Genomic DNA, 24,830 nt, shown 5'->3' with positions numbered 1-24,830 from the left:
GGAGAGGGGGAAAAAAAAACAACATGAAAGGAATAATTTAACAGCTGCAACGAGCCTCAGTGGTTGCACAGGAAAATCCCCTGTCACCCACAAACAGTTTGCCTTTAATGAGAATGCAGGACATGCATGAGTAGGTTGCTAATTCTTTGTGTAAAGTCCTCCTGATAATTGCTACATGTGTACCTTTCCATTGTCTTCCATGGAAGTGAGATTGCAATTTTTTTCCTTTGGAGCTGAAATTAGAAAAAATTTATTAGAGAATACTGAATGTCAAAGTTGCAGGAGATCATGCCCAGTGGTGTGTTTGGAGGAACAGGAGCAAGTCACCAGTAAATTGGGAGTTGTACAGAGCAAGGGAAAGCAATTCGGGAAGGGATTCAAGGGATCAGCCAAAGCTTTTCTGGCAGCTACTTCCTCAGTCAAACCATTAATTTTTGTTAATCCTTTGCAAAAATCTGGTGATTTGGGAACAAAATTTTACAGTATTTCAGTCTTGCTTTAAGAGGCCAAATCCAATTACTGGATAATGGGACTTTGGCCTCCCAGGAGCAGAGACACTTAGGAAGATGTGGGTTCATATGGGGGTTTCTTCTTATTTCATTACTGGATTAAAATCTCTACCCCACCCTTAAGTCTGCACCAGGAACTCTGTAAGCAGGAGCTACACCAGCCTGGAAACCAAATGGAGCATAAAACCCCTGTCACCATCCCTGCAGCTGATGGTCCTACTGTGCTTTTGGGCTATTCCTGTGACTCTGTGCCCATGGAGCTTGGCTGTCCTGGCTCACAGTGTGTCCCCAGAGCTGCTGCAGGGCCGTTGGATGGGGCAGGCTGGCCCAGGGATCCCCTTGCTCAGAGACACCCCCAAAAACTGCACTGCAGGAGGATCAGTATTTTGGAGGTGTTTTGGTAGAGGGGAAAACCTCTTTTTTAAACCCAAGTTATGCTTATGGAAACTAAGACTGTTTTTCATGTGTTTTTCAGACTACCTGCTCTGAGGACAGTTACAAACAAACACAGGAAAAATATTTTGAAGAAAGAAACCAAATAGGAAGAAGAAAGTGGAGAGTACATAGAGCTGCTGGCGAGAGCTTGATGCCCTGGACTGCAACTCCCTGCCATTGCCCCCCCCTCACTCCCTTTTTTAATTACAAGCAGCCAAACTGTAAAGACCTTAATGGACATCTTAATTATTGCATTAAAGTTTGAAATGGAAAATTCCTCATTACATGCCACGCAGTAGGTCACGGCTGCAATAAACGGTGATATTTTGCTTGTTACAGGACTGGGTGCCCTTTGCAGAACTGGTGTCTTTGGGGCATGTCCCGGCCCTGGGGAGCTGCCAGGTGGATGTTAGATCAGGTCTCTGCTGTGAGAGCATCTGCTTGTGTTTTCCAGGCAAAACTATCACCAAGAAGTGCTCTTTGCTATTCCTTTTCTCCTCCAAATAGGGCTGTTTTTCTCCTGTGTTTTGCTTTCCATCTGCTTGAATGTGTTTATTGATTTAGTGTTATGCAAACTGCAATAAAACAGTATCCTTCTAATGATCTCCAGCCAGCTATGGAATATTTTCCAAACAATTTAAGTACAAACCCACCCCAACCAGCAACACAATGTACCTGTCATTGACCAGCCTTTAAGCCCAGTCACACATTCCCAGATCCTTTTGCACTGTGCCTGTCCCTGCTTGCTCCAGGCAGGCTGGAAAGCTCAGGTCCAACCTGTGACACAGACAATTTAAGGAATGTGGCAGGAAAAAAAGCTCCAACTAACCTAAAGGACCTAAAAGGTCAAAATAGCTCATGTGTGTATGTCAGAGGTTGTTTATACCTTTATAAGAGGAGCAAGAGGACAGGAAAGTTTGAGGACAACTTGCACCCAAACCCTAAATCATCTTCAGCATCATTTTCATACCATCAAGTTTCATGTTGTTTTTTTTTTTTCTGAGCACATTGAGGAGAAAATTAGAGGACTCTGCAGTACTTAGAGATATTCTCTTGATTACATGACTCTACAGATGAGGTGTTAAAATTCCTTTCAGTGGCTATTTCTCATTCTAAAATGCCCCCCAAACTTTTCCTTCGCTCCCCACCACTAACTGCACAATTGCCATGTGAGGGGTCCCAGCAAATCTGGGACAGCAGATCCTGGGAGTCCCCAGGGCAGCTCTGGTGGTGAGAGCCACCAGCCAGGGCTGCTCCTCGGCAGGGCCAGGCTTTGCCAGCTGTGCCAGCCAAACCATCTGCATCAGCCACACTACCCGTGCCAGCTGTGCCAGCTGTGGCAGGGCCAGGCGCGGCAGCCCTCGCCCGGCCGAGCTGCCACTTCCCAAATCTCACAGCTCCCTCTGTTGGCATCTGCTCGAACCTATCGGCGTGGACGTAAAAAAAGCTAGCAATGCATTTTTTTTTTTTTTAGCACGGTCTCCACGTGGAAGGTGATCTGCCTGCGGGGTGTATCCCACCTAACGCAAGAATCACTTCGTTTGTATTATTACTCTCAAGCGATATTGGGTCATGGATGCTGTACTGACCACAGCTCTGCTGAAGGCAGCTTTTCAGTCATTTTTCCAAAAGCAGTGAGAAGATGTAGCTGGCTGTGCTCAGGGTCTGATGTACAAGTACACGTGGGGATGCTCTCCCAGCACAGCCCCCCCTAAGGAGTTAATCACATCAAATATACTTGTCTGTCCCTTACTGATCACACAAATTAACACCTCTGCAGTCAAAGGAAAACCACAGTCTGCAAATGATTGGCTGCCTTTATTTTTTTTTCAGGTCCTTCTGTAACAAAAACTCAGACCACAGGCTTTGGCAAGGTGGCTTAAACAAAGAACAGAACAGGTCTGCAAAATGGTTTCGGCACTTCACCAATGAGGTATGAGGATAATGAAACACAAGCTCAAGTCAAATACTTAAGTTGTTAGCCAGTTACAGAGACAGACAACCAGGACAGCCCACCAGTGTTAGCTGAATTTAGAGAGGAGGCACAGCCAGCCACGCTGACTTTCCTTTGAAGATCTCAATTCCAAATTTCCCAGCTGGCAGAGCCAAGGGGTGGCCAAGCTGCCTGGTTCAAACACGAGTGATTTAAACTCATCAACTCTTTCACAAGAAATGGTGCAATCAGCAAAGAGAGCAAGGATTGACTCCTTGTGCTCCTGACCTGCAACACTGAACAGCCAGGGAAGACACTAAAAAAAAAAAAAAAAAAAACCCCACAAAAAACATCTTTTTTTTTTTTTCTGTGTCACTATAGAAAAGGCCATACAAGCAATCTGCTCAGACTGGACAAAGGACAAGCTGGCAGAGATGGCTGCACAGCCTCGGGCCTCTTTGGCAAGCCTGGCTTTGTTTGCTCTGAGTGTTATCCACCGATTTTAAGACTTCCCACCAGTCTTCCTCGTAGCAAACAGCCTTTTAGAGAAAAAAAAGCACAGAAAGAGAAAAAAAATTCTTTCTTATCTCTCTATCCCTAATCAGGCCACATTGATTTTTTATTCTCTTGAGAAGATATCAAGCAGTTGCACCTTTATCTCTTAATATGCCCAGTAAGTGGCTCAGCTCAGTTTAGTGACACCCATTAGTGTCTCTGCAATCAAAAGGCTGTCACTATTTTCACTACAAATCCACCTATTCAGAAATTTAACATGGCTCCAACAGGTCTTCCAAGAAGAAATCTGGCCAAAACAAAAGGTAAAGAAGGAGATAATTGGGGTTTTTTTAAGGACAATAAACCTGAACCTACAGCTTTCCTGCACTGCAAAGTCCTTGGGAAATCTGATCCTCAGTCAGAGATGAAGTTTTCTGGTAAGCACTGGAAAAACCAAAGAGAACCTTTCAGCCTCAAGCAAGGGGCAGGAGGAAAAGCAATGAATTGCTTTAATATGAAATGTCACATTTAAACTTCATCCTACAAAACCAAATACTGGAGGCTGGTAGATACTCCCCTTCAAGAAATAGTGAGGGATTTGGTGGGAGCACCACTCAAAATAAGCATGCAGAGTCAGGCCTCAAATACATAAAATACAGAATTTGGTGCTTACATTTTAAAATATTTATAAATAACTTAAGACATTCAGGCTCAGAGGTGTCTACAGCCAAGTATTTCCCTCTGACATGGGGAACCACAGGGATCCCCATCCCTATGGATCCCCAGTGCAGAAATTTGGTTTATGCTCAACATAGAAACAAAACCTGCCCGTGTGAGGCTCTTTGGAAAGTCTCCCTTGGCCCTTTGAGAGCACATGGAGGACACACCTAATCCAGCAGAACACATTTGGGGGTGTAGATCTACAGCACAGAATGTGACCAGTTCTTCCTATACATTCACAGCATCTGGTAAAACAGCTCCTGGGGGATTCCTCAGCTGTTCCTGCACCACGAGGTGAGCCCAGCTAAGCCTGACCCTGGGGGATGGCAGATCAGCTCTGCTCTCATGGTGGAGCTGGCCTGCCTGGGCTCAGGGCTGGGGTAAAGCCACCTGGGAGAGGAGGGACACCTTGAGCTCTGTCCTTGAGCAAAGACAGGCTTGCCTTGGAGTGCTCTGCTCTGCAGCCTCCTGTCAGGACCGACACAGCCCCTGGATCCACTGCAGACATCCAGCCAGACACTCCCTGAAGGGAAGCCTGGGATTCATCTCACAACCCTTGGACACCTGGCTGGTACCTGCTGAGCTGGCTGCAAACAAAGGCACGGGAAGGGGGGTTAAGGTCAGAGGTACATTCGTTGGGACAATCCCTGTCACACAGTTCAGAGGACACGTGTGGCACAGCAGCCCAGAGGTGGACGGTCAGAGGACAGCAGAGCAGGGGGGGACCTGCTCCTGCACGGAGAAGCAGCTCCTCCTCAGCAGGGCATGGAACCACAGCAGCCTTGGGAGACAGGTCGGGTACCCTCCTTTGGCCACATGGATATTTGTCCACCGGACACAAACTGGGACAAACTGGTCCCACAGACCATATCCTCACTGGAGATGTTGAGCTGGATGGCTCTGCAGGCCACCAGCTACACCCTGAGCAAAAAATAAACTCCACATTTTTTTCTGTCATGGGTTCCATCCAGACCCACTATGTACTTGGTTTCAGCATATTTTTTTCCCCATTAAAACACCTAAAAAAAAGTTAAAATGTTCTTTGGCACTTGTGCAACATAGACGTGACACTCTCCTGTCCTTCAGCTGCTCGATGGGCTCATCCCTAGAGATCCACGTAAGCAGAGTCTGTGTCCACCCTCTGGGCCTCTCCAAACAGGAGGAATACACAGAGCCCAATGCTGTTAACAGCAGCCACCAGGTTGAAAACAGAAATCCAGGAGCCAGTCGTTTCAATCAGGTAACCAGCCAGGTACACACAAATGACACCTGTGACAGAAGAGAAGAGAAAGACATGCAAAGGCTCTGGGGCTGGATCCTGCCCTCTGCAGGGAGAGGGCTCTCTGGGAAAGGATGAGCTGCAGGAAGGTACTTTACCTAGGAGGGCTCCACCTGTATTTGCAACCCCTGGAAGGAAAAGAAAGAAATTGTGTGTTCAAAACCCACAGACATGAGCAGCTTCATCCTGGCTCCCACCAACCCCCAGTCTGCACATCTGGCAAAATGTCTTGTTGATCTCAGAATCACAGAATGGGTTGGGTTGGGAGGGACCTTAAAGCTCATCTCATTCCAAACCCCTGCCATGGACAGGGACACCTTCCACTAGCCCAAGTTGCTCCAAGCCCTGTCCAACCTGGCCTTGGACACTTCCAGGGATGGGGCAGCCACAGCTTCTCTGGACAACTGACAGAGACCACTGAAATGTAGTACCATCCCAGCCCTGGATGCAGGTCCAAAGGCACGTTGGTGCCATTTACCTGCCCCCAGCACTGGCAGGTTTATTGCAGAAGGAAGCTGAAGCTGCACACACAGAGTGGACATTGCCCAGAGCCATCATTACTCAAACCTTGACCATGTCCCCCCCACAGATGCCACCTCTCCAGCATGGAAAGCCCACAGAATCCTTACCAAAGAGCAAGCCAGCACACGAGGGGGCCAGGTCCTGCACGTTTACTGAAATGCCACTGGTGAGAAACAGAGAGGGGGAAAAAATGGCTGTTTGAATAGAACACTGTTTCTTCATCATTTACACAGAGACTGGTTTGTGAAACACAAGGAAAGGTTCTGGACAAGAAATGGCACAAGAAAGGAGTAGAAGCTGAGAGTGAAGCAGTCCAGGTGAGCATAAGAAGGAAAACAATTCAACTCAAAGTATTCAGAAGGGCCAAAATGCAATTCCCCTGCTTCATCTTTCTAATACTGGCTGGTCCAAGCCCTTTCCCACACTTGAGGTTTGCTGGATCATTTCCAACCCCCTCAGGCACTAAACTCCACCGGCTTCACACACAGTGCTCAGGCAAGCACCAGTTCTTGTTCTGACAGGCAGGATGGAGGCAGCATTGCCCGAGACCCCAAAATGCCAAGTGTGGGACGAGAGCAAAGGGCCACAGCTCCTGTCCCCATCGCTCTCCTTACCTGTGGTTAAAGGTCTGGAGTCCAACAGAGGCGGAGGCAAACACTATTGCTCTGCAAAAACTGGAGGTCTGGCCCAGACACAGAGCAAAAACGCTTGAGACGCCAGAGCCAATGACCTGGAAAAAAGGCAAAATTAAACACCACAGCACATTTTCTGTAAGGAAGAAAGCAAATTATGTCACGAACAAACTGTTCCCTTTTCCAGTGCAAAAGCTCATGTGCACCAGGTGCTTCTCAAGCCTTTTTTTTTTCCCAGTGTCCTGCCCTTCTGTGTCAGACGTCTGTCCAGACGGATGTGATGCTGCAGAGCAAAGGAGACACTGTGTTCTCACCCAGCATTTCTATTTTTGTTCACCCTTGTATTGCTACTTCCTCAGTATCTAAGGGGTCATTCAGAGTGCTGGTGTGACAACAGGGACAGGTTGGCCTTTGCCTGTGAAAGAAAACCCCTTCAGAGCACTCACTGTGCTCAATGTTACCATTAGTCCACTGTTAACAGAGGTCCACGCTCTGTTCCTCAGCCAGGGTTTTCCTCTGGATTTCCTTTCCCACACACACTGACCACCAATCAAAGCCAGAAAACCTTCCCTCTTTCCACCTATAACCCCCAACCCAGCTCCATACAAGGTCTAGTCTGACATGTAGGTAGAGCTCAAAAGGTAACTTGGGTGTCTCTCCTGTGGCTTCAGCTCTCTTACCTGCATGAACTTACGAATGGTGATGGTTCTGTACCCTGAAAGAAAAAGGCAGAGTAGGAGTTCAGCACATCAGGTTCTCCTTGTTTTCCAGCCAGAACATCATGGGGTAAGTGGATTTCAGATGCCCAGATTTCATCTCCATGTGGATATTATGACTGAGATCAAAGCGAGCCCCAAACACATGGAGGGGATTTGGACACTGGAGTGTTTATTCTGCTGTTGTACCAGAACCTCACATTGTCTATTTGCTAGGTCTTCTCCCTACCAACAGGCCCATCTCCTCCTACTCACATCCTCTCTCCAAATCCCATAAAATTAGAGCTGATGAGAAGTCAGAAGGGCTCTTACCTTGACTGATTAAATGATCAGACAGAAATCCACTGAACAAGCTTGTTGGAATTGCAACCAGCCAGGGGACTACATTAAACACCCAACCCTGAAACAGAGTGAAAATCAAGAGAGGTTTGTCAGAGCTGAGTTTGTTTGCAAATATTTTATTTGATAGTCCACAGTATCTGCAGAAAGGGGGAAAAATGAAGCACTTGGGACTTGTTGCAGCATCTGTACCCCATTTGGAGGACCAGCTCTCAGCTGCACCCTGCCCCACTCCAAGCTCTGCATCACAGGACAGTAGCATTTGTAGGTTTGCTGTCTTTCCTTCTGCCCTGGTGACTCTTCATCCAGGGGAGAGGCAGAAAGCTCTGAGAAAGAGGGATTAAATGTGGCAAAGTTTACTGCTCAGCATAATGATGTGGCAGAGAGCCAGAGAGCCTGGGAAGCTCACTGTGGGTTTCCTGTGGGTCACCAGCAAAGCAGAATTTCCAACAGCTCCAACCTCATTAGCAGCGTTACTGTGAGGCCGAGGGAGTGTAGCTGGATTTTCTAATGGCAGGATTAGGTAACATTATGGGCAGTAACATACTTTGGCCTATTTTCAATTAAGTGAGCTTGCTACAGCTGTAATCACAGCTGGTCAGCTGGATTACAGCTGCTCAGGGGCACTTCAGTGCCCAGATCCCACAAGGAGCTGAAACCAGTGTGGGTTGGGCTGAGTTTCATCTCAGCTCCTTTGAACCTACTCATCCATGCATCCATCATCCATCCATCATCCCCTGCATGTCTCCCTTTGCTCAGAGTCCATCACCCCGTGGAGGCATCTCCCCTTCCTGCCTGGCTTTGGGATGTGTGGGAGGGCTGAATAATCTTGGGTTTGAATAATATTGTTTCAGCTGCTCCTGGAAATCATACCAGTGTCCATTTGCACCTTTCCATGCCTTTGAAATTTGGGTCTTGGTCACTTTTGAGAATATTACCCCATGGGGTTTGTGGGGCAATGCCTCTGGTGTTTGTTAACACCAGCTGGGGTTGCTCAACGCGACAATCCCAGTGCACCTTGTCTAATCCCTCAGCCCATCACCCTGATCCAAACCCTCCATCAACCTCCAGGCAGGCTGGAGGCAGCTGCCCAGACAGAGGTGAGGCAGCTCACCTGCAGAAAGGGACTTTGGCCAGCAGGTGACACAGGTTTCCCACATTAGGGATTATTGTCCATCCTTTAAAACCAGGCATCCTCGAACCACGTTTTAAAATACATGAAGTGATTATCAGCTGCAGACACACTATATAGAGCATCTTACATAAGGGCACTGTGATATAATGCTTAACAGATGGTAAATTACTGCTGCACAAGCACATTACTCGAGGTGCACAGATCTTGTCACAACAATATGTTTGCCGGTTTAATACACGATTTTAATATAAATATCAAGTATGCCATAAAGAGCTTTACATGTGTAATATGAAAAGGCATTTGTAAGCAGCTCTGGAAATTGTAAAAAACCTAACAGAGCCATTGTGGAAAAGACTCTGTGAGTTTCTGAGAACAAGATGAAAATACCAGCTCTCAGATCAGATAAGTATTGCCTGGCTTTCTGAAAAATGGGAACATCATTTGTGCTAAGGAGGGGGAAGCTTTTGTAGTATTTTCGAAGCACACAGTATTAATGGTAATTTTAATTTTAGCAGGCAGGTCTGAGCTGTACAATGTCAGTCCAGCTAAAGACCCTGTGAAAAATCAGGAGTGAATGGTGGTTATTTGCAACAGCAGAATGTCATGAGCTCTGTGCCATTTGAAAACTGTAGTTTTCTCAGAAGAAAAGCAGTCTAAACCCCAAATATAACCTGCGCTTCCCTGCCTGGAAAGTGCCCCAGCTCTGCCTCCCCTCAGCATCCCTAAACAAACAACTAGAAACCAGCCTCTGCAACCTGGAGGGAGGATGCTGGCACCTCCAAATGTATGTGCAGGGGTGCCACGGCTCCTAATCCCACATGGAAACCTCCCACCCCCTCCTGACTCCCAGCCTGCTCTCACCAAGTCCCTCTGCCAACACCTTCCTTCCTAACCAACCCATTTTGGCAGGTACCCAGCATGACCCCCTTTGAACAGAGAGCAGCAACACCTGCCCCTCGGAGCCAACCTACCTTTGACTCAGGAAAAGTTTCCTTAAAGAAAGTTGGCAGCCAGGAGAGGAGAGTGAAGAATGTGCTGGCTGTGGAGAGCTGAGCAATGATGACAGCCCTGAAAACACACAGCAGAGAGGAAACAATCAGGAGTGACAGGTCACACTGGGTGGGAAACAGGCACTCGAGCAACCCAATATTTCAGTTCCTGGTCTATAAAGAAATCTCTCACAGCACTGCAATTGCTTCCTGAGATTTTTCTCACAGATAACAACTCCTTTTGGCTTTCTCCCCTTTGCAGCAGCGCTGGTTCCTTGGCTGCCCCATTGCACAGTGCCTGACGTCAGCCCCAGGCTCAGGCAAGGTTAACTGCAGTGGTAATTATGCCAGTGCATTTCCCACCGGTCCTTTCCAGTGCTACTAGAGTCCTCCTGCTCCAAGAACTGTTGTTTAGGGGTTTCCAGGGTTTTGTTATCAGCTCCATTGTTATTCAAGGCAGGAATGGCCTTATTGCCCAGTCTTGAAACAGCACTTGGGCACATGCTTGGAGGAGCTTCAATATCCATTGCAGTATCCCAAAGGAAAAATGGCCATTAAAAAGATGTTTGCCAGCAATGAGAACACAGCCTGTGCCACTCAGTGCCCCAGTGCAGCACTTCTTAGGAGCCCAATACAAGCAGCATTTCTAAGAAGACTGGTGGAGAATATCAGCCTGGAGGAGCACATGACTCATCCAGGGGGAACAGCCTGGGAAGGAGAAAGATTTGCCAGCAATATTCAAGCCTGACAGTCCTCTGGACAGAACAAAAACCACCTTTTGCCAAACTTACCTTCTTAGTTCTTTATTGATACAGAAGGAATTAGAAAACCTGGTTGTTTCCCAAATATTTAAATAAGTGGACAAAAACTACAGAGGCAGAACAAATAAGCCCAGACAGGAGAAAAAGGAGGGTGCTCCTCAGCCCAGCTGATGCTCGAGGCCACTGCAGCTCCCTACCATATCGGTGCCTTCCTAAACAGCTGCTTCCAGGGAACTTTGGTCTGCTTGGGTATCGAGAGGCCTCTTGTTAAATAGTCTATGGGGATGATGAGTTCTGCAGGGAAGAAAACAGCCAAAGGAAAGCTCTGATCAGTAACTGTCTGTGCAGCTGGAGGCAGCCCTGGGACACTGCTATACAACTACCTTCAATCTCCTTGTTTTTTGGTCTTGTTTTTTTGGCTATGCCACCACTGAATGCTCATGAAAACACCTTGTTACGTTGACCAAAATTTTTCCGCTGCATCCACACATTTTCCCACTCAGCATCTTCCACCCATTTGTACCCCTTGTAATAATTAAACAAAAATCCCTTGGGCAGGGACCACATTTGAATTCTGTGTAGCACCAGACACACACCCATGAGCTTGGCTTCTACACATCAAGCTCACACTAATAATGCTGTAGCCAGGTGTCATGGTTTGTCCATATGCAGAATTACTCCCAGACAGTTATTTCGGAAGAGATATTCTGGATTAATGGGTTTTTAAAAGCTCTATGTGTAGATGCTCTTAGTTGTGAATAAGTATCTTGTCCTGCTTTAGCTTAATCCACTTTGAAGATCATGCTCTGTTTTGTGTTTTCACTGGTGCTTAAGAGTACTGAGGAGCCAGATCAGGGACGTAATCCAGCGTGGGACTTGAAACAGGAAATCAGCATTGAAAGAGCTCAAAACCTCGTTTCTGGGTTGGGGGTCTTGGGTGAGACACAGTGTGCATTACAGAAGACACCTGAGCAAAAGGTCTTTGTGCAAAACCAGGCATGATCTTGGAAACACAGAGGATTTGCAGAAAACAACAGAGAGGAATCAGTCAGTTCCCAGAGCCCTGGGAGCACTGGCAAGCCCAGGGATGCCTGGGATTTACCTTTCTCACTCAGAAGGTACTTGCAGGTGCAGTAAACCCAGAGCAAAGTGAGCAAACCGGAGAAGTAGAAAACGCTTTCCCAGCCATACCAGTCCAGGAGGAGGGATCCTGCACCACCAATCACCAGTGTCCTGCAAGGGAAACCATTTGGATTTACTGGTCTGCCCCACCCTGAAACACGGACAACGAGGAAAGAAAAGGAGGTTGCTGGTGTGCAGTATCTCAGAGAACGCACAACACAGCAAAAGAAATAAGCACACTGGAAAACTAAGTGGTTAAACACAGTAATATTTCTATTTGGCTTTTAAGAAATCCTCCTATTTAGAAAGGAAATTCTGATGGAGACCAGCAGAGAAGGGGAAGTTCTATTCTCCCCACCTATCAGAGTGGAAAGGTGACCAGTCTCAGGCTGACCCTTGCTCTTCCTACTGAATCAAACTGTTTCCCATAGTAATTAAATGTTGCAAACACTCTTCAAAGTCTGGTTTGAAAAGAAAGAGAAAACAATACATAAATCCTTGACAGGCACGACAGCAACTGCCTGAGGCTTCCTCAGCTGCAGCCTGTGTCCTTGAGGACCCGTGAATCCACATGTACTTTGGGCTGTGAGTTTTGCCTCCAACTATTTAATGGCATTTCATCACATATGATGTCCAGAGACTGTCACTCACTGCTCAAAGGCCTTTGAACTTACCCAAACTGTGAGCCAGTCCCCACTGTGCTGTAGGTGAAGGCTCGTTCGCTCTCCCGGACCCTCTGGGACAGCAGGCTGGCCAAGGATGGGAAATACACCCCTGAAAGCAACGGGAGCAAGGCAGGGAACAGTCAGGATTGTTGGCAAATCAAAAGCAAATTTAAAAGATCCAGAAGGAGAACACTGAGATAAAGCAGCAAACCCCTTGGTGGACTCAATACAGGGACATAAAATAAACTAAGTGGACTCATTGCCATGAAAGGTTTGTTTGAGCCTTCTCTGTAATCCCTCATTTCATCATCACTGCAACTGCTACTGTAAATCCATCAGTGTCAAGGCACCTCTTCAGTGCTGTAGCTTGACAACAGGGACGGAATATCATCCCAAATTATCCATAAGTTTTGGCAAGAGTCGATTTTCCCCAAGTACTTTGAAGGAGTTTGAAAACGTGGAAAATCAAACAGCACCAGTGATGATTTCCAAAGCCAGCAGCCCCTGTCTGGCAGAGAGATTTCTACAGGGGAATGACTTGTCAGTGACTTTCTCTAGAAATGTCACTGTTTTTTCCCATGGAAGTTCTGGATGTGGAAGCAGCTTTGAGGCAGAGAATTGCTCAGACACACAGGGGAAGGGTTCATTCACTGCAGACCACAGGATTTGAATCTGAATGTACTGCACATGAATCCCTGTGCAGGGAAGCCCCCCCGGGCACACAGAGACACAGGACAGGGGGCTCACCTTGCAGCAACCCCATGAGGAACCGGGAGGAGGTCATAAAAACAAGATGGGCAGAAGTGACATGGGTGAGCACCGGGGTGAGGACTGTGAGGAACCCCCAGGCTGATGCTGAGAGGAGGAGGACTTTCTCACCTCCTATTCTGGAAGACAGAAAACACGTTATCAAAGGTGAGAGGCCAAAAGGGCAAAGTGCTCCAGTCAAGACTCAAGTGCCCTTCCCAGTTTAGCCAGTTTTTACAAACAACTGTTGGGTCAAACCTGTTCTTCTCTTACGTGTCTTTAGCCCCTGGCAAGGAGTTCTGATCTCCTCCCTTCTCACCTCCTGCCAGCACTGCCTGTCCAACTCCAGCACACACTGATCCCAGAGACCAAACAGCACTGACACACTCGAGTTTCTGATAGTGATGGAGGAGAAACTCAAGTGCTGCCACTATTCTGCTCCTCTTAACCAGTGACAGTGTTTTACATGTGCCCTTTTGCATCATCTCTGCCTTTTAACATTCAGGTTTTTGCAAGTGTTTGCTTGGAAACTATTCAGGACCATAACTAAATAGCACAGTGCACTGCACAGGTAATGTACTCCTTCCAGGCAGGCGCTCCTCACGAAACATTTCACAGAAAAGCCCCTCCCGCTAAGAATAGGGTGGCTGTGGAAAGGAACTCCAGCAGGCAATGACTCAGATGTTCCCTTACAACCACTTGGGGAACATGTTTGTTTTTTAATTTCTATGATAAAGTGAAGAGACTTGGTTTTTCCAAACATGATGGAAACTGTGTTCAGTGAAAAGACTGCAATACAGGATAGAAAAACTGGACAAGCTGAACTGAAAACAAAGATAGACTGTGCAGATCAAATTTAAAAAAAAGCTGTATTCATGAAATCCTAGAATCAATTTCAGTTGGAAGGGACCTTGAAGACCATTTCATTCCAACCCCTCTGCCATGAGCAGGTACTCCTTCCACTAGACCAGGTTGCTCCAAGCCCCATCCAACATGGCCTTGAACTCTTCCAGGGCTGAGGCATCCACAGCTTCCATCTGTACAGTCTAAACTACCCATGCCCCCTCTCTATCAGTGCTACAGACCCTGAGTGAGGCTGGCAGAGAAACCTCAACCCCTTTCAGAGCAACCTGCAGTGTCCCACAAAGCTTCTCCCCATGGACACGCTTCACTTTTCCACCCCACCACTGCCCCAGGGTGAGGCACCAACACCAAGCTACATCTTCAAAAAACAGAGGAAAACATAAAAAAAATTTCCAGTACTGATCACTGATGTGTCCTCCGATGATCTGTGTCAAGCAGTAGCCCCAGAAGAAGCTGCTGAGCACGACCCCAGACTGCTTCTTGTCCCAGTCGAAGTAGGAGCTGAGGGCGACGGCGCAGATGGGCACAGTGACACGGGCACAGTACAGCAGGCACGTCCCCAGCAGCAGCATCACCGTCCACACACGGGACTCGGGCCTGTGAGGGTGCAGAGGAAGATGGGGAAAGGGCAGCTGGGATGCTGTGCCTGGTAGGTCCATGCACAGAGAGGACTTATGGGTCGGGCTGGTTTGCTCACAAGTCACGTCTGTCTTGGTAAAATGAAGGTCACTGCAACCCCCCTGTGGCACAAGGGCTCTGACACAGAGAGTATCCCACCTGGTGGCTTTTGGGAATGATGCTAACTTCAGCCCAAGCAATATTTGACACTGATAGCAAAATGTCTGTCCACAGGCTGCAAGGTGGAAGGGGCTGCTTGGACATCACCGGCTGTGGATGGAGGGAAAGGTGGGGAGGAACCTGGTTTGTTTGTTTTTCTTCCCCAAACAAGAAACTGTTCTTTAAAAGATAAGGGTTACAAAGGAAAGGTCAGGGCCTGAGGTTGGAAGCATTTGCATGAGACACACCATCCTGATAGCAAATATTTGTAGTTTGGCATTCCTACCCAACCCCCAAGGGAGCTGGTGTGTGCTACCCTTCCCAAAATAGGAGAGAGATGAAGGAATTCTTTAGAGAGACAACACATAATGGGTCTGAAGAGCTCAGAGAGGAGCAAAATAATTCAGCCTGGCCTGATAAGAAGTTTTAGATAACATGAGCCATAATATGTTAACAGAATATGTTATTTGGTGCATGAGTACTCATGCAAGTGCTCACTCAAGAAAAGTGCTCCTGCAGAAGATATAAGCTGGAAATAAGTGGGAAGGCAATTTCCTCCTGCTCCAAGTCAGTGATGTGCTTCTGGAGCAAAGAAACACATTTTGCTGCAAACATCAGGCTCAGATGTAGGTGAACCCCTCTGCCTTCCCTCAGCCCAGTTTGTGTCACTCTGGGTCCCCCTTTGCCCATGAATTATGGAGTTAAAAACTTAGTAAGAACACACACTATTGGTATTATTTGTATTTGGCTATTTCTATGCCCAGAGGCCAGAGCACAAAGCACTGAGCAAACACACTCTCTCTGCTCCAGAGATGGCTGAGGAATTCACTGTACCAGGGCAGCAACCTCTGGGCTTCCCACCCTACTAAACACACCCACCATCCGTGTGGGAAACAACCCAGGTCACCTTTTAGAGCGAATGGAGCATTTATTCCTCTGTACTGGAATTATGCTAAATGTAGGTTAATACCACACAGCACAAACCCATTTATAAAGGTGTCAAACGGAACAATGAAAAGTAGAACACAGCGGGCAGGTGAACCCACTGGAGGTGGATTTATTGCTGTTTCCTGACAAGGCAGATAAGCAGCTCAGTGCCAACCCCTGGCAGGAGGGACTGCAAGGGTTTTAGTTGGTGTTTTGAAGGTTGGAACCATCGTTGCTGTGCACACGCACGAGCGCACAAAATAACACGGGAACTGGAAAACCTCTCCCATTTCTGCTGGAGGAATAAGTAACCAGGGGTTGACCTGCCTCTGCCACTTGAACAGGCTGGTAAATGCTCTCACAGTCCCTCCTGTGGGGGGGACTTACCCTGAGAGGGAGATATCTTCACTCATATCTTCATTTGCTGCAAAACCAAAGGCGATCTGGTTTTTGATAACCTGCCCCAGCCAGCTCCAGGAGCAGTGGCTCCGCCAACTCCTGCTTGCTACAGAAAAGCACAGGGAAACCAAAGGCTCCTGGACACTGTGTCCAGGTCAGACCAACCCCAGCTGGACAATACAGGCAGGAGTTTTTGGGTATAAATCCCCCATCAGAGGCAGAGGGCAGGTGTGGGATCACCAGCCATGGAAAACATTATGGAGAGCCCTCAGGGATGAGATGCTTGCAGGTACAAGCCACAGACTCGTGCCTGCCCTGCCCAAATGGGCTGTTGCCAGTCCAGGGCCATAATCTCTCCTGTTATCTCCAGTGGCACAGCACTGATAAATTTGAGCTATTGAACCTGCAGCAACCGAGGTGACAGAGCAAAGCGCAGCAGCCAGTGATGTGTGTAGGTATTTTCTATTATTTAGGCACCAAGACAGTTTTCTAAACTGTGCTTTTCCCCTGCAGCAAAGAGAGACCTTTATGAGCTTTCACTGGAGTGGGGCTGAGCTCTGCCTCTCCAATCACTCTGGTGTGTTCATAACAACCCCCAGTTACCCTGGCAAGCACAGCAGCATTTTAATGGGATATCAGATTGACGGTTCTTCCTTGTCCCCAAACTCTATAGGGCTGTGCAAAGTGTAAGCTTGACGTGAGCAGCTCAACTGTTCTCTACTCCACTTCTCTTTATAGTATTGACAAGGTCTGCTCCCTCCAGAGGGTGTTTGCAAATGGGAAAAGCAAAACCCACACACAGCAAGGTTGGTGTCCCAGGAAAGTGCAGGCTGGGGGAGCACAGTTTGGTCCTAAGGGATTGAACCCCAAAAGGGATGAGCAGGGCAGCTCTGGCTTCAGGGCAGAGGCACAGGAGGGCATGCTGTGAACTCACAGCTTCTCTTCTTGCCCCAGCGAGGTGGAGAGCGTCACCCAAGGGGGTTTGTGTGGTAGGGGGAGGCAGCCAGGCCAGCAGTGCTGGGGTCTCCACACAGCAAGTCTGACCTGGATGAGAGTGGGGGCACAAAGTGCCACGTGGGTCTCTGCAGAGCAGGACACCACTCAAAGCACAGCTCAGATACAGAGGAACTCCCAAGTAGAGATGTTCTCCCAAGAAGCCTCCTCGCCAGCTGATGTTTTGACAGAACTCCAGGGAATATTTTTCTCTTGACTTTAATTCTTTTTCCAAAGCACTAAATAAGTCTCTGGGTATATGACACAATCTCAATGTTCTCTTTGACTACTACTCCATTCTATATTCTTTTCCTGTATGTTTAAATGCATCAGTAGAGACTTGGGCTCAAATTAAGTGGGAACTGTAACAACATCTTCAGACTACCACTTCCTCCATAGGTGGCATATCCAGCTAGGAAAATCCACGCAAATCAAATGTAATCACTAGCTGCCCACACCCACCTGAAAGCATGGCAGGAATGATTTCTCTGCAAGGACAATGACATGCTTGCATCAGAGGGAAGAGTTTTGTAAATACATTTTCTCCTAATTATAGCTATCACAGAGGCTGCTGATGAGTCAATGTTCTGCTCAGTGCAAAACAACAGCAAAGGTTACAGGAGGAACCTGGACTAGCACAAAGGGAGAAATTAAAACCCTCCTTCAAAAACTAAGGAATAATGACAAATCAAACAAAAGTTTTTGTGGGTGACATCAGCCATCCGAGAAGCAGATGTTAACAAATTAAATTTGATGGGTCCCCTGATGAGGGAGGGAGGGAGGGATGAGCTGTGCTGGAAACAACCACCCTGAGTCAGAGCAAAGCACATCTGAACCTATGGAAGTCACAGCCGTTGTTGTCAGGTCTCACCAGCCACAGGGACAGATCGAGCACCTCCCCACAGCCCTGTGCCAGTCCTGGCCAAGCCCAGGCTACATGTGACAGACACCCCATGAGAGGGGCCAGCCCTCCAGACCATCACCAGGTGAATCACTGGAGCGTGTCTGGAGCCACCTAATTGCCTTCACTGGGTGCTGTGTGACAGCAGCAGCTCCTCACTGCCCAGCCTGTGCCCTCCTCATCCATCATCCCCTTCTGCTCACAAGAGACAGGCACTGCAGGTGCATCCCCTTCTCACCTCACCTAGACCCTCTTCACCAAGCAAAGCAGTCATGCAGCCAGAAAACACTTCCTATTTCACAAACCTCCAACCACCACCCAGACAGCCGACAATTAGCTCAAGCCCTAATGACTCATCCTGGGTGGCTTTTTTGTACAGCAGCAGCCCTGCCTGATGTTCCTTGGTTCTCCTCCTCCAAATGCAGCCCCAGGCACTGAGTGGTCATGGCTTTGCTTCGAGGCATCCACTGATTTCCCTGGGACCCAGCTCCCACCAACCTAATGGATGCCCTGCCCAGGGCATGGTGGTTAGGATGGATTTTCAAGGATGCCTGAGATTCCCAAAGGGACAAAACCAAGCTGAGCCATCCGGCAGTGGAAGGAGAGCCAGCAGCACAGGCTATCTTTATTTGCAGTGCGTTTTCCTGCTGGAGGAATTTCTCCAGTAGATGCCACAGAGCAAATATTTATTCAACTTTATTTCTCTTGACTTGCTTCCCTCCTTTCCCCCACTGTGCAGGGCTGTTGGCAGACACTGCAGGTCACTGTTGAGATGGACCTGCTGGAGCTCAGGCAATCAATTAGATCACAGTTTGGTCCCCTCCAAGGCACGAGCCTGGACCGCTGGGTATTTTCAGGTAGTAAGAGAGCTGTGTTAGACAGCAAGACTACGAACAGTCTGTCCCAGCAACAGCTCTTGGCCAGAAGCCATCTCCAATGTTTGTGGGTGTTTTCCATAACTGGAAGAAGAATTGGGAGCTGCAGCTCCTGATCTGCATCAGATGGGCACAGGTATTGATAGCACAGCATTAACACCCTCCTCCCAGGAAGGACATCTCTACCTCAGCTCCCCTCTCTAAAAAGAGATAAAAATAGTTCTGTGGGAGATACGTGGCAAGCACATCACTGGAGTCACCTCCAGTGCCTGCAGCCCTCTTGCTCATCACAGCCACCACTCACCAGACCCTGCAAGAACCCCAGAGCAGGATGGAGATGGGCCCATGTGGTGGCACTGAGCTCCCAGCCACGCCACCAGCTCCAAACCCAGGACACCCAAGCACGAGGCCACCTCGGGGGGAATGTCCCCAGGACACACAGCCAGTGCCTGTGGGTTCCCCTGTGCCTGGTCACCTGTCACACCACAGCATGGGAATGTTTCCCTCCTTGTCAGCCATTCCCAGCTCCATGGGATCTTCACCCTTCAAAAACCTTTTTTCCAGCTTACCTGCCCACAGCTTTAATTTACAGTGACCTCCAACACAACCAGGACTGACTGACACGGCACAAACACAGCAGCCATGCACACTCCTGTGTGACGAGATAATACCCAGATAGTTATTTTTAACCCAGTTTGACAGTCCTCTCACTTCTCACTCTTTGTTTTTCTCGACAACAACTTCTCCTTCCCTTGAAAATCTAACATGCTTGTCAGGAAAGAGGTTTTCCCCCCTTCCTGGAGTTTATTTTGTCATGATGCAGACTGGCTCCAAGCTAATGATCTGTCGCTGTCAAAAGTAGCTTTGGGGTTTAGAGGAGGTTTGGTTGGTTTTTTTTCCCAATCCAGCTAGCAGCCAACAAGAGCAGCACAGAGGACACAGGGCTTTTTTTTCCTGGGAAAGCTGCTGGCTTCCTGTCCGCCTCCTGTGCTCAAGCTCCCTCCTCAGAGCCACAGATGGCAACAAAGTGGTGTTCAGCAAGAGAGCTCTGGGTTTATTCCCTCTCTTCATTTCTTGCTTTCGGCAAAAGGAAAGATGAAATTAGATTTCATCAGCTCATATGAGCTGGAAATAGTTGTTGAGTCCAGGTGGAGGTGGTGAGAAAACATAATAATAAAGCACAGGTGCACTTTGCATACTGATGTGAGGACATTACACAGATCAGCCAGGAATGAAATGCGTGTCCTGCTTACATTTTCCACGTGAAAAAAAGTTCTCAGCAAGGTCAAGATTAAAACTAGGGTGAGGAACTTGTACAATAAAAATCCCAACCACCGAAAAAACCCCGACCAGATAAAGCTGCAACATCACGTGTAGAAAAGATCAGAGCACAGAACTCAAAAAAACAACTGTTGTCTCCAGGCAAAGAGCAGGTCAGGCAATTGGAGACCAGCCTGTGGCCGATGGTAAGACTCCTTTTATCTCTGGAGCTTAAAGAAATTGCTATAATCACCCCTTGTCTTCAGGTGTAGCCAGAGGCTGGGAGATGGAGAGTGGTTTCAGGAGTCATTTCCTTCCCAGGATACAGCGACTTTTCCACGTTGTATTTCTCTCCTGGAGGCACCATCCAAAATGTGAACCCCACGTCCACTGCTGGATCTGCTCGTGGCTTTGTGTGCAACCTTCAGCAACTGATTTCTCTTCTCACTGCTTCGAGCCTTCCCCCAGTTAAACCAGAGATGCTTAAACACATCCACAGCCTGAGTAGTCCTGCTTTGGCATGTTAAGATCAGCATTAAAACGCACTTTATAACTGTCCAGATGTGCTACATAAACACGTGGGCTTTTTCAAGCCCCAAATAGAAATCCCCAAGTGCTGTTCTTAGAAGACGAGATGTGTGATAAAGGAGCCATCGGAAACCTGCAGAAAAGTTGGGGAAAGGCAGGAGGAAAGACAGGGCAAGAATAGTGGAAGAGGAAGGAAAAGCCATCTGAAAAAAGGGACGACAAAAGAAGCAGCAGCATGAACAAAGACTGAAAAAGAAACCTGCCAAGATAAGAGTTTATCTCTCCTTGCACTGATGGTGGGGACTGATCTTGGAAGGCTGCCTGGCATGCCTTTTGTTGGAGCATGAAAGGAGAACCTGTGTCACTTCCCTCACTTATTAACACCTTGCCTCCATGGCAATAACTCACTACTTGGAAATTGTTGCAAAACTGTCCACCAAACCACTCAGTGAGGTACTTTACAGAACTCGAGCAACCTGCTTGAGTGATCTGGTGCATCGCTCCCCCTTTCTGCTCTCTCTGTCCCACACTCGACCTGCCCAGTTTACTCAGGCAATAAAACCTCCATAAAACCTCCCCAACTAAGGGCTGTGACCACACGTGTGTCTACACCAAACAATGGGGACATGATCTCAGCTTCTGTGAATTACAGCAATATAGATAATGATCTGATGGGCTTTAGGGATATCCTGCTGCTTCCTCCCATTAACAGGTTTTTCAGTTACTAGCAGCACTTAAGATGGTCAGAATCACTTAAAATAGGTATGTCTTAATCAACAGGCTGTCTTCATAGCAGTGCATTTTGGTTTGGAAAGTGTTATCGATGGTTTGCATTTTTTGAAGAGATTTGAAGGGCTTGTTCTGGTCAAATATATTATTTTTTTTTTCTAGAGGAAAAACATATAAACTAAAGTTTTGTTTCATAAAAATCTGGTGTGGGGTCCCCCCCCACCACTCCCACTTCACAATGACTTAGGGAAAAGTTAGCAAGAGGGAGACAGAGAGAAGGAATTTTTTTAAGTGCCTTAGGGGGAAAGAATCTTCAAATTTTAAGCAGTCCAAGTGCCAAAGGCCTTCTTGAGACCCACCTTCTTACTCTTGAGATGAGCGTGGGTTTGATTAGACTTCTCGGTCTCTGACTGCAGGGAAAGTTTCCCTTGGGACAGCAATTTAAAACTGGCTATGGACCTGCTGCCACTGCAGGAAGCAATTGATGATAAATACCAATTTATCCAATGGTTAATTGCAGCTGGAAGGGGCAATTCTTCCCTTTGGCCACATGTTCCCGTGCATTGGCACCGCTGCCACTTGCCCTGTGGCTGCCCCTCTGCTCTCCTGCTGCCAAGGCGAGTTCCCCATGGGTTCACACCAGCCCAGAGGGGCAGAGGGGAGCCCCAGGGGTGCCACCACAGTGGCAGCCACAAGACAGTTCCTTTTCGTGGCAGTGTTAAACTGAGCCAAATTTCAAAAGCACATGGAGTCCAGGGACTCCCAGTTTGGAAAACCCTCTGACCATCACTTCCAGCTGCCCCACTGGTACTTCGGAATCATCATCTCATCCAACCTTCGGTGGGAGAAGGGGCAGATCCTGAGGTCGAGGTGCTGGATGACATTCCCAGGGTGACAGAGAGGAGCAGCCCTGTCCCAAGTGTCCCAGTTTCTGCTCCAAACACTGGAGTACCCTGTGTTTGCCCATGTCCCTGTTGTTAAAAGTGGTCAGTTTGGGCTTAATCGTATTTTTAAGTATTTTAATTACTTTACTTAAGGAGCAATTCAAGCTGTCTAGCTGCTGCCCAGCTACTATTCCAGACTTTATCTTAATGAATGAATATCGCCAGTACAAACATCCCCGCTGGAACATTTTGATAAGAACTTGACAGCGGTTTCGCGTTTGATTCACTGACAACAGGCCAGAAATAAACTCAACAGACGTTTTTCCCCCCGTGTTTCACAGCCATTCCCTATCTCCCCCCTTCCTTCTACCGTCTCTGTTGGAGGTTGATGGGGTGAGACAGCGGGTGGGACCATGTCCCCCGACCCCGTCCTGCGGTGCCCCCGGAGGGCAGCGCCGGGGCCGGGGAGAGGGTCTCGGCCCGACGGGGAGCACCGAAACCGCCGCGGGACCCCTTCCATCCAGGACCCGCATCCTTCCCAGGAGCTGTGGGAGGAGGGCACCGAGGATGCGGCGGGTCCCGGGGCCGGGAGGGCACCGGCCGGCGGGATGCGGGGAGAGCCCCGCAAGCAGGGGAGCGGCTTTCCCGGGAGCGGGTCCAGCCTTACCTGGACCAGTACGGGTCTCCATCGCGCCTCATGCCGTCGTGGGGGCCGCGCTCGGCGGTGCCCACGGGCACATTCCTGCCGCCGCCCCCCGCGGCCATGCGGGCAGCGCCTTCCGCCTCCCCGGCTCACATCGCCGGGCTCCCTCCCCCGCCGGGCCGGCCACGTGTCAGCGCCTCCCGCCGCCCCCGCCCGCCGGTCGTTCCGGGAAGTCCCGCCAGCACCAGTCCCTATCCCGGGGCAGCCTCGGACCCGCAGGGCTCGGCCCGGGGCAGGCGATGCTGGCCCGCTCCAGCCCCCACGGACGGCTGGGATCTGCTCCTTTCCTCCCCCTCCGGTGATTACTGACGCCCCCGTGGAGGGCAGGGAAAGAGGGGACTGTCCAGGGTGTGTCCTGCCCCTCCGATACCTGCGAGGGGAATCCGCTCCCTGCTCCCACAGCCTGCCGGCAGAAAAGTCTCTGCTTTTTAAAGGATTGGAACAGAGTATGGTATTCCCATCCGAAGAATTTGAGGAAAAATTAAATAGGGGTAAGTATTCGTACAGCTTGATCTAACTCTGTTGGATAGAAGTGATGCCTTGTTGTAAGTATCTGGAAAAGATAACCAGGCTCCTTTATGGACATAAATAATTAAAATGATGTTATCTCAGTCCAAAACAAAAGGACTCGTGACTCATTTCAAGAACATGAACGAGCAGGCGGAGGAGCCTTGTTAAGACATCGTTCAGGCGATGCTGTGGCCGATAGCAGCCTGGATGCAGGTACGGCAAAACTTCAGCTCGCAGAGGATGGAGAAGCTCCCGCACAGCCTGAGCAAGGTCGTACATGGCCCTTGGGAAAGGTACTTGAGCTTCTGGGCAGCACCAAAACGCGCAGGTGCAGGGCAGACACCTCCTGCCTACTGCTCCTGCTGCCAGCAACCTCTAAATGCTTGTTCTTAAGCCTTTAGCAGACTAATATTTAGGTAATTTACACATTATTCTCCCAACGTGAATCTTTGGCAGGTCCCTGATGAGCAGTCTGCTATTTAAGTCATGAGGGAGAACAGTATTACTGAGCTGAACCTTTGAGAGTGGAATAGCAAAAGGGTTTTACACCAGAAGCAGCTCCAGGAGAAGGAGGTTGCAGAAAAAGCAAAAATCATTAAGTCCTACTTTATCCTTTGCTTTGGTATTTCTTACTCAGAAGAGAGAGACTTCTGAGGCCTGTGGCAGTCACACAGACATGCTACCGACAGAGAAAACAAATAAAACAAGCTTTTACTGAGGGGAACCACGTGTAGTAACCACAGGTTAGCCTTTATCTGGTTGTAGGCTTCCCTCCCTTTATTTGGGCAGGAAACAAAATTATGAAGTATTTTTATTCACTCTGCTACTGTGCCCGTTTCCAGAAGAGGGAGCCAAGTCATGGTAAATTGCATCCAAACATGTAAACCCTTGTTCAATATGTTGTTTGTTTATTTTTTTAAAATTGTGTGTATGTTTGGAGTTCAGTTAATTCGAGGCAGGAGGGGAGATGAGCACTGATGGAACTACATGAGTGAAATTCACGTAATAAGCTCAGAAAAGGATTGAAAAGGTCTTGGGCATGGTAAAGCAATGACAAATACTGAAAACTTATCTCATACTCAGGTATGAGTTGTACTGTGTTCAGTCTCACAGCTGTGGGGTGCAAACATCTCCAACACTGACACTGCAACACTGAATCATAATTTTAGTGAGTAGTCAGTGTGGAAGTCAAGCACAAGTTTTCTTTCTTTGTGTACTCTTTGGTTCCTCTCCTTGTACTACTCAGTGTCACCTCTTCAATTAGGAGCTTGACTAATTTGCCTCTCAAATCAGAAGCTACTTTCACTGTCAAAACCAGCTGCAGTTGAAAGAAGTGTTTGAGTGTAACATCCATCACACATACATAAATAAGTTTTAAAAGTAAAAACACAGACATAATTCCTTTTATGGCTGTATGATTTGCTGGAGGCAAACCTCCCACCAGGCTGATTAAATGGCAAATGGAATCAGCTCAGAAGACA

At 48.2% G+C, this 24,830-nt stretch overlaps 1 protein-coding gene across 1 annotated transcript; it reads right to left on the bottom strand.

Annotated features, from left to right (window-relative positions):
* Window positions 1–4,890: 4,890 nt before the first annotated feature.
* On the bottom strand, window positions 4,891–22,916 carry SLC17A9 (solute carrier family 17 member 9). The gene is made up of 13 exons (XM_018073835.2): window positions 22,804–22,916; window positions 14,263–14,460; window positions 13,000–13,139; window positions 12,262–12,361; window positions 11,568–11,698; window positions 10,663–10,759; window positions 9,687–9,783; window positions 7,554–7,641; window positions 7,206–7,240; window positions 6,508–6,623; window positions 6,001–6,056; window positions 5,470–5,499; window positions 4,891–5,361 (listed from the first exon to the last, which is right to left on the bottom strand). Exons 1-13 carry the CDS (start codon window positions 22,899–22,901, stop codon window positions 5,198–5,200), a joined length of 1,350 nt encoding a protein of 449 aa, XP_017929324.2. The 5' UTR covers window positions 22,902–22,916; the 3' UTR covers window positions 4,891–5,197.
* Between the last annotated feature and the right edge of the window lie 1,914 nt (window positions 22,917–24,830).

This window comes from Manacus vitellinus, unplaced genomic scaffold (assembly GCF_001715985.3).
Source record: "Manacus vitellinus isolate BGI_N305 unplaced genomic scaffold, ASM171598v3 scaffold_26_pilon, whole genome shotgun sequence".
Classification (NCBI taxonomy): domain Eukaryota; kingdom Metazoa; phylum Chordata; class Aves; order Passeriformes; family Pipridae; genus Manacus; species Manacus vitellinus.
Note: the sequence above shows the minus strand (reverse complement) of the source record. Positions and strands in the feature narration are given on the sequence as shown.